Source organism: Falco punctatus, assembly GCF_963210335.1.
Source record: "Falco punctatus genome assembly, chromosome: 4".
NCBI lineage: Eukaryota > Metazoa > Chordata > Aves > Falconiformes > Falconidae > Falco > Falco punctatus.
In genome coordinates, this window is record NC_137583.1 from 26729397 (window position 1) to 26742312 (window position 12916).

A 12916-nucleotide genomic window follows, 5' to 3' on the forward strand; every position below is an offset into this window, starting at 1 on the left:
GTTGTCCCAGCGTCCTCACAAATAATTTTTTCATGCTTTGAGAACAAACTGTCCTGGATCCATCAGCCCAGAGTTACGTACAACAGCAAAGGCAGCCCTGCTCTCCAGGGGGGGCTGGTGCCAGGGAAGCTCCCTTGTCTGGGTTGGGCTCAGCACACCCCACACCTCACCCCACAATCAGGTGCCCTGTACAACCACTGCCACCCTAAACACCCCAGGTTTGTCTGTGCAACACAAGCAGCTCGCGTATGTAAAAGGTTGTGGACAGACCCTCAGAAAACCAACAGAATTAAGAAAGCTGTGCCGTGGGACGTAGACACAGGAGAGCTGCGTGCTGCCAGGGCTACTGCACAGGGAATCCTCTAGATCTCTGGGGTCTGCTCTTGGTTTTCTGATGACATAGGGAAAGACACTTCATTCCTCCCCCTTTCTAAAATATCTTGCCCAGCTCATCTGTCCTGACTGGGACAGGCATATTTTAGACAACACACAGCACAAGGGACCAAGATGCTGCCTGAATCTTTCAAATGCAACTGTAGGACAAATTGTAACTGTTTCCAGACAGATACATGGTTTGTTTGCTTCAGGGCATGACCGTGATGCAGGGGGCAAGATTCCCACTGAAACCCCCGCTTCTAATCTTGTCTTCTTTCTTAGAGGTTCATATCTCCAACTTCTGCTGTGTGCAGTATGTTCATACAATCATTTTTCACGTCATGTTGTGCTAGCTTTTTTCCCCTGCTACGGTGCAGATACAGACAGTAGCTATCTCTAGCTGACATGCAAACTGTATTTCTGTTTCACTTCCTATTGCTGCAAATAAGCTAACAGACACACCGAGCCGGCCAATAACGGGAAAGGATATTGCATCTTGAACATCTTCCCCATCAAATGGGGGAAAAGAACAATGTTTGGAAATGGCACTTTCCAGAGCATTTGTTCAGTTTGAACAAGTTCCGTCTGCATTTACCATTCCCCCTGGATTTCAATGACAGGGAGCAAACAGAGCAGCATGCAGACAAGTGCCTGAAATCTGTCTGTGTTTTGATTTTACATAAGTTTAATTAAAGGTAGTGGAAAACATGAATTTGCCTCCTGCTTCTTGTAGTCACGTTGACGTCTTAATCTTTGTCTCCAACACAAAAAAGCGATCAGGTTTTTACCCAGGGATAAGTACATGGACATGACAACCTTGAGGAGACAAGATGTGGGGCTTTCTCCTTCTTCAACGCCTGCTCAAGTCAGCCCTACCCACTCAGCTGAGGGCTGATCTCAACTAGCTCTACAGAGTCGAGTGGCGGTGCTTTTCAAGGGCATATGGCTGAACATAACCAATTCATGAAAGCTTACCAAGTTACCTGTTGTCAGCTGAACGACTGTAAGCGATGCTAGCATCGCTCTGTGAAGCAGAACACATCTGCAAAAATTTCCAAGCAGATGGCTGAGGCCATCGCACCTGGCTTCACAGCCTCAGTGCTGCGATCACTAGGATCAGGACCTGGCCCACAGGAAGCCCAGAAATGAAGATGATGAGTTAATATTCTTTCTTTCGCAGGACTGACCATATTTTTTCTGTGGCAGAGGGTAGCAGTGGGATGCTCCTGATTTGGTAGGCAAAACAATCAGCCACACTTTCTGCTTAACATCTCTAACACAAAATAGTGATGTGAAACAGCCCTGCTCTCAGAACAGCTTTGACAATGTATTTATAGTGAAGCAGCTTTGGCCAAGCAACCCAAATAAGCAGCACGCAGGCTCTCTGCAGCGTACGGCTCGAGGGAGCCAGCCAGGCTCCAGCCACGCTTTGCAGCCCACCGACTTCAGCAGCTCCGCAAGGTCTGACACTGTCTTTTGCATTGGCGTGGGTGGTAAAATGGCTTGCCCTTCACATTCCCTGGGCAGCACGCTTGAAACAACACTTCAATATATGTTCATTTACTTGTTGCTCTGAAATGCTTGGCTTGACATTCATTAGAGTTCAGCTAATACTGCTTTCAGCCATTAGTCTCTAGAAAAGCAAGAGCTGATGGAAATACTGAGAGGTGCTTAGCGATTCACAGTGCCCAGTAGCAAGAGAACAGACTTCCCGATTAGCAATACCTTAGCACACTATCACTAGAAAGCTCCTTAATGCCTTCTGCCCTAAGGGATCCAAAAATATCTGGAAAATCATTTATTAGCTGGTAACTCATCCACTTCTGAAATGCAGCCATTTCTCAGGTGGAATTCAGCACTTGCTGTGCAAGTATAGATGTGGTAAGTATATTAGAAAAAAATGCAGTAAAATTTACTAACTGAAATTGCCAGGGGGAGATTTGGATAATAGAATTCAATTAATTGCAATAGCTTTTGTTTTGAACAAAAGAGTTAATATCTCAGTACTTGCTTAAAAACCAAACAAAACCCCCAAAGGGTTTCAAAATGCTTTCCAGTGGTGCAATTGCAGGCTTGACATCTCATCTAGTTAACTTATTCTTTGCTGCTTCTTAAAATATTTCATAGCACAAAGCGTCTGGGGGTTTTGGCAAACTAGTAATCTAATCTGATTCAGTCACTGGGCCAAACTCTACTACAGAAAAGTGCACAACACCTTGGGAGGAGCTAGGCGAAAGGGAAATAAGATCTCTAGCTGCTTTCCAAGTCAACCTCCTTAGGATCACAACAGCAAGTCACATCGTGTAGGGCCTGATCAACAAGTTGATTTCAGTGCTTGTCATATGCTACCTGCTCGGTGTTGCAGCTAAGCAGGTATGGTAATGCAAGCAGAGCTGACAGCTACGAGGACACGGGGCAGCCTCTGAGCAGCTCAAGGCATGCTCTGACATGCAAAGCTTCTACAATTCTCATTTGAGCTACATCGTTTTGCTGCCAAAGGAGCTCTCCCATCTCCCTCCTTCTGTTCTTATCATTTCTGCTCATCTTACACCACAAAGCAAGATCCACAGTGCAAGTTCTTGCGGAAATAAGGGCCACGACGTTTGCATAATGAATGTGGTACTTGTAGTAATACACGGAAAATAAACTCCACTGTTTCTTAAGCAAACATAGCAAATACTGAGCAGGTCCTCAGATTCAAAAGCAAGATGTAACCAGATGTAAAGGAGATTTGTGGGACAGACTGATATGAGTGATTTTATTATAGCGAACGATCTCAGGCCCAGGACTGTGCAGTACAAGCACATTAAAATAGCCTCCCTGAAAGAGATTTTCATCTAAGTAGGAAATACAGGCAAAGGCTGCTGAAACTGCTATTTTTATCCCCATTTTGCAGAAAGTGAAGCATGGCTACAGAAGATGAAGTGACTTACCTGGAGGCTAGCAACAAGCTTACAACTAAGAAAGAACTAAATTTTAATCTCTTGAATCTCCAGCCACATGCTCTAGCCATATAGGCCTTGTCTTACATAACTTGCCTACCTCTTATCCCATCTAAGAAGCATGACAAGAGGCATAGTCACAGAATCCACTTTTTTGCACTATTAGTAGCTTGGGCCAGATGTCACGAGTGGAAGAAGCAGGGAAAGTCCAGCTTTGCCTGACCGTACTTGGCATTTGAAAGGAAAGTCCCCATCCAGCACCATCCAGTGCTGGGATTTGAGTTTAGACTTAGAGCTTGGTGTTCTGGGAAAAACAGAACTTTGAGGGACTCCATGAAATAGCTGCCTGATATCTGCTGTGGGAAACACATTAACTTAACTCAGCTGTTTTCTTTCTCACAGATCTGCTAATTCAAAGCAATGCTCCCGTAAAACTCTGTGGGATTTCTTCCTACCTCGGCCCATGCAGAAAGGCTGGGTTGCATCCCTGTATCTCAAAAGAAACAGCTTTGCTGAAGTCTTGACTGTCTTGTGATCTTCCTTCCAAATCCTCTTTCTCCTCCATAAAGCATCCAGAGCAGATGACAACCATGCCAAGTAAGTTTGATTCCTTCTCTAAAATCGATGCTTGTTTCATGACTGCTGTGTATCAGTCCCCTTACCTACGTCTGGTCTGTGTGAGCCCACACGTTTGCACATGCACTAAAGAGACTGTGTGTGGCACAACTGAATTGTGCCAGCAGAGACCTTCTCACCTTTAAGCAAGGTACACACCTGGCTCCCATCTGCTGTCGGCTTTGGCCACGGGAGGAACAAAACAAGCCACAGGATCTAACCCAAAGCAGCCCTGCCACTAAGAGAACCTCTGAAGGCTGGCCACAGCTGAAGTCGCTTTCCTACAAGCAAAGCAATGCCCTATATCACACACAGAGCGCTCTGTGAAAGAAAGCCACTGTTACAAAATTATCAGATAAAACTCATTCACCCTTTCCAATCTGTTAGTGACCTGATAAAAAAGCCAGAATTTCTCCATATATGATCAGGCAGGAAACATGCTGGAAATAGCATCCAGGGCTTTAATATACTTCCAAGTGCAGACTTTAGCTGCAGGCAGAAAAATAACATGTCCCTCATTTAGGTAATTATACGAGAGGTATCGTACACTAGTTTGAAATACAACTGAAGTCACCAAAATCTCCCAAAACCACAGAAAAGGGACTAGCATGAGGTAAACATTTGATACCTGGAGCAGTCCGCTATTCCAGGGAAGCGCAAGACAGGAAAGTCAACGAAATGCATGCTTTGTTGCCCTCTACTGCTTGCTTCGTTAAGATGCAAAGCAAATTTTCCCCGTAGTTTCACCCTTGCGAAGCACCGTTGCAGTAACGGACAACAGAAGCCAAGAAGCGCGGTGCGATGCGATACACGGGAGGGAAAACCGAGGAGCAGGAAGAGGCTTCCGCATCGGGAATGCTCGAAAGGGAAACCGACAGCCCGCAGTAGCACAGCACACAGAAGCAGAAGGCACCTTTACGCAGCAAGCAATGCAGCAAGGTCACAGGAGGCAGGGGCAGAGCTCAGCAGGCCTGAGTGCCAGCACCGCTGTCTAGTGCTAGACCGTGCCAGATGCGGTGAGCCCAAATGCCAGCACAACTTTCCAGGCTGTATTAGCTACCCTTCACTAGCCCAGTATGTGCAGATGGGATTGTCACACACCAAGGGGAACAGAACAGTTTCAAAGCTTGGCAAATGCTAGTGTTGCTTGTTAGACTTTACCTCTGGAAACATTAAGAGCAATTAAAAAAACTAAGAACCGACAGCAATAATAGATACGCCAGCATCAGCACAGATAAAGGTACTGAGTCCCATTTATCCTTAGTTGGCAGGAACCAACCTTTGTTCCAGAGTTGAGGGTTGCAGCAAGTTTTCTGACATGCAGTAGATGAGTGTTGCATGCCAGCTACGACCATCTCCCAGCTCCCTCGACTGTCAATTGACTGTGCATTGGTGCAGACACACCTGAACTGGCTGCGTCAGCCAGCCTGGAATTGGCACATGTTGCTCATGGACACTTTCCCGAGGGAATTGCCAAACCAGGTCAGTGCTCCAGCTCATCACAACGCTGACCCCCATCCCCTTGGACAGTCCTCTGCATTCTAACCACTGATTTGCCTACATAGCTGTGGTTTTGCTCTACTTACTTTATTGTTATTTCCTATTAGCCTACAAAAATCAAGAGTTGATTTCCTACAACCTTGTTGGCAGTTCCTACTGAAGTGCTTGTTCCTGACTACACAAAATACCAAACAACTCCTCACCATCACTCAGACAAAAACCCCTGAACAGCCATTCCAGGAATGGAGGGATGTGTGTGTGTGTGTGTGAAATCAGTGCTGATAGGAAGGGGTAAACCCCTCACAAACTACTATCTAAACCCTACCCTCTCCAAGCCTGTAAAACTCCAACAGGAAGAAATAGTAGATACTGCCTGTAACAGGCTGGAGCAAAAGACACATGTGAGCAAAGCAACTCTTGGGAATCTTACTGTAAAAAGGAGACTGTATATGCCCCACACACTGTAAAGGAACAGCTAATCCCTAGAAAAATGCCAAAGGCATAGCAGTACTTCTGCCAGCATCTGCACTTGTAACTTGCTTAAGCAACTCTGCCTCCCATTCATGAAGCGGACAATTCCCTCGTGGGTCCCTGCTCGTTGCTTTCGGCAGTGGGGGGAGAGAAATGAAGCGGAAAACCCCCCACCCACCCACAAGGAAGTACAGCTATGAATGCAAACCATGCAAGAAAACAGTTAAGTTCTTCGTGAAGCTGAAAGGTTAGCCAGGTGCCTATTACATAGGAGCAGCTCTTGAGTAAGATCCCACAAGCTCTTTAGGCAGCACCTGCTCCTGACCGTGCTTTGCCTTGCATAGGCTCCTCCTGTTGGTGGGAAGCAGCTTCTCCCTTCTGGCAAAAGCGATGGGTTGTGCGGTGAATATGCAGTTAACAAACACTGCCCTTCAGTAGATGACATCCTCCTCTGCCACCCTGCTCAAATTCAGCAAGATTTGAGCTACTACCAACTGTAACACTATCCTTAATACTGTTAGAAACACGACAAAATATTTGAAGCCCATTTAAAAAAAATCCCACTGATCCCCATATAAAACCAAACTCCAATCTGATGGGCAAGCACCTGCTGCACAATTTTACTGCATTTTTGTAGCTTCTTGGCCCACAAAGAACTGTGTCAATTCACTAGCACAACAGGAAACCACCAGCTGTAGCCCCACCTTGTCTGATCAATACACACAGAGAATCACACAACCTCAGTTGAGCCATTAAGCTCAGACAGTCATATTGGCATGCAGAAGGTTAGACACACCAGCACAATACAATGCCTTTTCCTAAGGTCTCATCCAGTAGGGAAGCCAGGAATTACCTCAGTTGCTTTATTATTTTCACATCAACAGGAAATATAATTTGAATACAGGTATTTTTAAAACCAGATTTAATCAACTGCATTTAGAATGTACAATTTTCTGTACACAAATACAAGTATCTTCAATAAAAATTCCTTTTGTAAGATTAAAACTTGAGATGTGGTACAAATGAGCAGCAAAAAAAAATCCCCCCCCTCCCTGCATAGTCAAGTCCAGAGACAATGATATGCCTGAGAAACATCTAAGTCAAAGCTCCTCTGCAAAGCCATAAACACAAGAGAACAAGAGTGCAAGCATAGATTTCACCAAACAGAAACAGCCACCTGACAAAGTTACAAACTGCCCTAATAACATCTAGTAGCCACAGCTGGTGGCCTCATTATTAGGAAGCATTTACTAAAGACACTGGCTTCAGTTTTAAGGCTCTTTCCCTACCCCTGTGCCGCCGCCAGGGCACAACAGTACATGCTGGCAGAAGGGGCTTTTTCTTCTGCACGCCTCTACAGCCTCCTTGAATGACATAAAGTGACAAAATGTGTTGCCCCAGCTGCTCCACCTGATTTTGAGCATGATACACATTTGTCTTCCTCTCTACACCGAATATATGAACAGATGCTGCAGTATGGTAGGTTACCATGCACCCACCTGTCGGTGACCGCTTGCCAGCGCCAGACAGCAGTGGTCGAAGGCCTCTGCAGCAGAGATCAAGTGGAACTCACTGACCCAGCCCATTTTCAGTATTAAGATGGGTCTTGTACCAACTTGCTCACTTACACTGAAACAAACTAGGAAGAAATCTCATCATCTGCTCCATGGACGATGAAACTGTTGCAGAGAATAGTCAAGGGCAGACTGGAAAAGAAGAACAGTAAATTTCTCCTCCAGCACAACCAAGTCCAGAAGAAAATGCCTGTCCACACCCCCAGCCACTAAAACTATCCTGACAGAACTGGGTAATTTTGTGCCCGACAAAAGCAGAGGGCTACAGTCTTTGTGTTGGTCCTCTCCCAACTAATGGATATCAATGTCCTTCATTTTGGGGACTGAGTTTATTACCAAAAAGACAAAAAACAAGGGCTGGAATTCATTTGTTCCAAGAACCTCAACATGCTAATAAGGAAATTTTCTGAGCACTTCTAATAACCATAACAATACCTTTGAGTCATAAGTCAGATTGCATACTTGATGAAGTACCTTACCAACATTTTGTTGGGTTTGTGTTCAGAAATCCTATGATGCAAAAAACTTCAAGAATAACTGGTCCATAAAATTTGCCTCATATGGTTTTAACAGGTCCAACTTAAAAGAACTGAAATACATCACAAAATATTAAAATGTATTTCCAAAGTTCTTACTGCTTTCTAAACACTGAGCCGCTACACACACCGGTTTGAAGATCAGAGTTCTTAGATACAAGCTGTCATCATTCTACCACTACTATAAAAGTACTGTTAACATGTCCAGGCAACACGTACTCTATCAACAAGAGTAAATTTACAGGCGTTCTGTAGTGCATAAAAATAACTAAGTTCACTGAAACATGCAAGAAAACCTCAGCAGGAAGTACAGAAAGAAAAAGACTATTATTGTCATTATTTCTGTGAGCTCCTGCAAACTCTTCACAGATGGAAATGCAGTAAGGGCAGGACATCACTATTTACTTTAAGAATTTGAAATTATTTGGACATTTTTGTGAAAACTGTCTCTTCTTATAGAGAGATGTGCTTACATGCATTGTGGTATAAACCATTTATGCTGCTATTTCACTTGAATCTGAAATTCACACTTAGTATCAGTACTCTGATGCAGTATAGCTTATCTAGGAAAAATACACAGAGCATGGATTCTGACCAGCTTCTACAGAGGGAATTTACCCTAGGGACTCCCTTCAGGCCCCTGTGCAACAAATACTATGTAAAGCTGACGTCACAGTCTTAGGCAGGACTCAAATACTGCAGGGGGCTTGTAAAGTGCTTTTGTTCTAGAGAGGCTTTTATCTAGGGGATAACACCAGAATATCAACTGGGTCAGTGAGTATCAATCAAAAATTTCAAGTGACATCTAAGAAATACTGTGTGCTAAACAAAGCTGAATATGCTTCATTACAGTTAGCAGTCTCAAGCTATTTTCACGACAGACAGAAGTTCACAGCAGAGACAAAGAGGTTATCTGCTTTAAAATTAAGTAGTTCAGTAGAACTTACCATCATATCACTTCTGGATCCAAAGAAAATCAGCAATCAATTTAAAACATTTGAATTTCACCCCATTGATACTTCATTCCATTCATCAAATGAGGGTGTTTTTTTTGTCCTGCTTTAGTTTCCCTTTCTACAATGTCCTCTTACAAGACAAATTGAAAGACAAAAATAAAATGAGAGATCTGGGCTCCATGATTTTAGTATTTAAATTAAATGTACCTGCCTTCAGGCCTTTTATCAAAGGAACTGAATTCAAGTTTAACAACATTGGTGACCTCTGAAAGAGATCTGGGGATACAGGCTTGGCACAAAACACAGCGTGAGTTTTCTCTATTAGAACAACAGAAACAAAAGTTTGAATTAATTCGATGCATCTTCTATAACATCAAGATAAGGCCTGCAGATAAATGTAAAACACCACAGAGCAGCCTATACAACTGTGTTCAGGTAAAACAAATTGTAGTCAAAGAAAAAACCAAATGCCTCTAAAATAAGGAAGTGTCATAATGAAAAAGTTTCCACTTGTGACTTAATTCCACAGGTTTCTATCAATTCTTATGTCAAATGAAGGCCTCAGTCCCTCAGATAATACATTTACATAATCATTTATCAAAATATTATTAGGATAAAATTTTCAAATTTACTTTTAGAATTGGTTTACCTTTATTTCCACAAGCCACATCAGTCACACACACAAGCACACAAACACACCGTTACTGACTCGCACATCTCCCTGTAGTGATCGACACGCTGTGACACCAGATTGAATAGGTCTGTTAGATTTCCAAAGCAGTCTCTATGGATTAATCACAACTACCATCTTTCCAACCATCTCTCCAGCGCTCATCCACACGAGAGCAGTCAAATTCAGATTTTCCCAGTTTTCTGTTCACTTCATTATGAAGAAGACACAACCATTGGGAGAAGTTATTTCTGTTGCTAGTATCAGGCTGATTTGTACGTAATCTGCAAACAGGGAAGAGGAAACAAATGTTACTTCTTTACAGTCACCAACTTCAATACCCAAAGCAGGCACACAGCAGAAAAGGCGACTGGCTGTCTGCGTGCTATGGCAAACTGAGTCCCAAAGAGAACACGGAAGAGAGCCCACAGGTTGGTAATTATCGGAGGCCAAACTTCCACTATAAAATACTGATGGCTGCAACTGGCTGGGTTTCATTCACTGCCTAGTCTTGTCAACTGGAAAAGACGCAGAAGTCAAACAGTTTATGATAAAAAGCAAGAAGTACTCGAATACATCAAAACACCAAATTAAAAAAAAAAAACAAAGAAATAATAAATGAAAAAACCTGAGCAGCTGTTTTTCCATGTGATATCTGCTAAGTCAACAATTAGGTTTCAAACTTTTTTTTGCATGTTCATCATCCCTGAGAAGAGTTAAAACTTTTGAGAAACAAGCTGACAGCAGCAAAAGTAGAAAAGTTTTATCAAACATCTCAGCCCATTTTGGTCTTTGCCTCCACTGCTGAGGTTGCTGATAAAGGGGATTTTCTGGGACAGAAAAACACTTGCCTCCCGACAGCCAAATTATTTCAAGAGCCACTCCAATTTCACAATTGTGCACAAGTCCAGCTTGAACCAGAAAATCCTGAAATCGCCTCCGGAAGCCCCTGGAGGCAGCATACAACCTAACAGCATGAGAAAAGGTATTTGTTTTTTAAGTAAGTGTATCTCTGATTTATGCAATAATGGAAGAAACCAGTTCAGGTAAGCTACAAACCCCAACTGCAAGAAGAGCTGCTGATATGCAAATAGCTGCTGCAGCCCAGCACCTCAGGCTAGCCTCTTCAGCAGCAGCCACCACAAAAAAAATCTCTGGCGAAGCAACTTACCTTTCCCTCAGATCCTCAGCACAGTGCTGGCAGGGGTAGAACTTGGAGAAGAGGCTGATGAAGTCCCTCATCTCCTTCTGCTGGGCAGCGGAGGGGTGGTCGGGGTAGTAGGCTGCCATGGTGTGCAGGAAGGCCCAGGTGCTGCGGCCCAGCTGCTCGCTGTCCAGGGGACAGTCTGGCGGTGGCTCCTTCTCCTCTGTGACCACCGGGTCCTGCAGCAGGTGACAGGGTTGTGAGGGGACACTGGTGGCGCTGGGTGGGGGGTTTCCCACCGTGTGCCCCTCTGCGCTCAGGTGGCAGGATGAGCGGGGGGGGGGGGGGGGGGGCAGGCCCTTCACACCCCCAGCGGGAACAACGGCTGCGCCCCCGCCGCACCCGCTGGAGAGATGATGGAGGCCCCTCACACTCGCGGAGGGCAAACCCCGGCTCCTTCACACCCTGAGGGGGGACACACACAGCCCCATCACACTTGGGGGGCAGGATGGAGGCACACTTCACAGCTCGGCCGAGGGCTGACAGCCCCCCCAGAGTGACGGGGGAGGCTCCCGCCGGCCCTCCCGCGGGCAAGCCGCCGCCTTACCCCGCCGCCCGGGCCCGCCCGCTTCCTCTGCTCGCGGAGCCAGCTCTTGAAATCCGTGCAGGCTCGGCACGGCTTCTTGGATGGCTCCTCCGCCCCGGAGCCCGCGGCGCCGTGCGGGACAGCGAAGGGGAAAGCGAAAGGGCCGTTCTCGGTGCCCGGGAACGGCGAAGCGCCACGGCCCGGCCGGCCCTCGCTGGGCGCCGCCATCTTGGCGCCGCGGTGCACCACGGGCCAGAGCGGCCACCGCGGGAGGCCGCCATTTGAATCGTCCCCGGGTTCCCTCAGGCGGGAGCGGGCGACGCGGCTGGGCCCGGGGGTCCTGCTGCGCCCCGGCCCGGCCCGGCTCGCCCCGCCCCGCCCCGAGGGACGGGGTCTTTCCCGGGGCTGGGCGAGGAGGGTCGGCCCGGGCCTTTGCCGTTGAACACCACACACAGAAATGTGAGTTTCTGATAGTTTTTGCCAATACAGCAGCAGGCTCTTGGTCTGCGTCTGGTGTCTGAGGGAAACAGGGTGGATTTTCCTTCACACGGCACAGTGACAGGAACCTCCTGGCAGCGCTTGTCTCCCTCACATCTGTCTCTGCCTCTGTGTGTGTATATGGATGTGTATATATATATATATATATACATACACATACACATTGTGTGTGGCTGGCAGAGAGCAGCTCTCCTACGTGCCTCGGGCAGGGAAGGGCACTTCAGCGTTATCTCCAGCACAGCAATACTGTCAACAATGTGATTTAAAGAACAAACAGATAATTCTAACTCATACACCTGTAGCAGAACACGCCCATATCAAATTTTACATGATTTAATACCTGCCGTGTGCTTGTAAAACTATATTGAGGAAGGGTTTACACAGCTGTCGGAAAGCTTTTGCATGTGTTACTCAAGGACAGGTATATCAAGAAGTGAGCCCGCACCTGCAGCTGGGTGGGCTGCTGGGGGAGGGGGGGCGGCGGCGGCGCGGTGAAGGAGAGCCCAGGCCCTGCTCCAGCTCTTTGGTCTTAAGTGGACATTCAGCAGCTTTCCTTCTACTCCTGGTGAGCCTCAGGCTTGCGAGCACATGAGGATGGTGACCCAGCCCTTGAGTGATGAGCCAACATGGCATTGGCTTCAGAGCTGGGTTTCTCACCCCTTGGAAGGGTTAATTAGCTGTGGTTTGGCACTTTCACAAAATCACAGAATGATCAGGGTTGGAACTGACCTCTGGAAAGCATCCAGTCCAAACCCCTGCTGAAGCAGGTTCTCTTAGAGCAGGTTGCACAGGATCATGTCCAGGCAGGTTTGAATGTCTCCGGAGAAGGAGACCCCACAGCCTCTCTGGGCAGCCTGTGCCGCGCTCTGTCACCCTCAAGGTAAAGAAATCCTTCCTCACATTCAGATGGAACTTCTTGTGTTGTAGTTTGCACCTGTTGCCCCTTGTCCTTTAGCTGGGCACCACTGAAAAGAGCCTGACCCCATCCTCCTGCTACTCGCCCTGAAGATATTTGTATGCATTGATAAGATCCCCTCTCAGTCTTTTCT

The 12916-nt window shown here is 46.2% G+C and overlaps 1 protein-coding gene across 1 annotated transcript; it reads right to left on the reverse strand.

Annotated features, from left to right (window-relative positions):
• Positions 1 to 8080: 8080 nt before the first annotated feature.
• Positions 8081 to 11861, reverse strand: GFER (growth factor, augmenter of liver regeneration). Its single transcript, XM_080386609.1, has 3 exons — positions 11391 to 11861; positions 10811 to 11022; positions 8081 to 9923 (listed from the first exon to the last, which is right to left on the reverse strand). The coding sequence occupies exons 1-3, from the start codon at positions 11595 to 11597 to the stop codon at positions 9761 to 9763; spliced, it is 582 nt and encodes a 193-aa protein (XP_080242735.1). The 5' UTR covers positions 11598 to 11861; the 3' UTR covers positions 8081 to 9760.
• Between the last annotated feature and the right edge of the window lie 1055 nt (positions 11862 to 12916).

What these genes read in the sequence shown, in the direction of transcription:
- GFER (XM_080386609.1), bottom strand. Translation starts at nt 11,597, where the DNA reads ATGGCGGCGCCCAGCGAGGGCCGGCCGGGCCGTGGCGCTTCGCCGTTC. An exon ending in GGGCGGGCCCGGGCGGCGGG is followed by an intron (nt 11,023 to 11,390) that starts GTAAGGCGGCGG and finishes CACCTGCTGCAG; the next exon opens with GACCCGGTGGTCACAGAGGA. An exon ending in GCTGAGGATCTGAGGGAAAG is followed by an intron (nt 9,924 to 10,810) that starts GTAAGTTGCTTC and finishes CCCTGTTTGCAG; the next exon opens with ATTACGTACAAATCAGCCTG.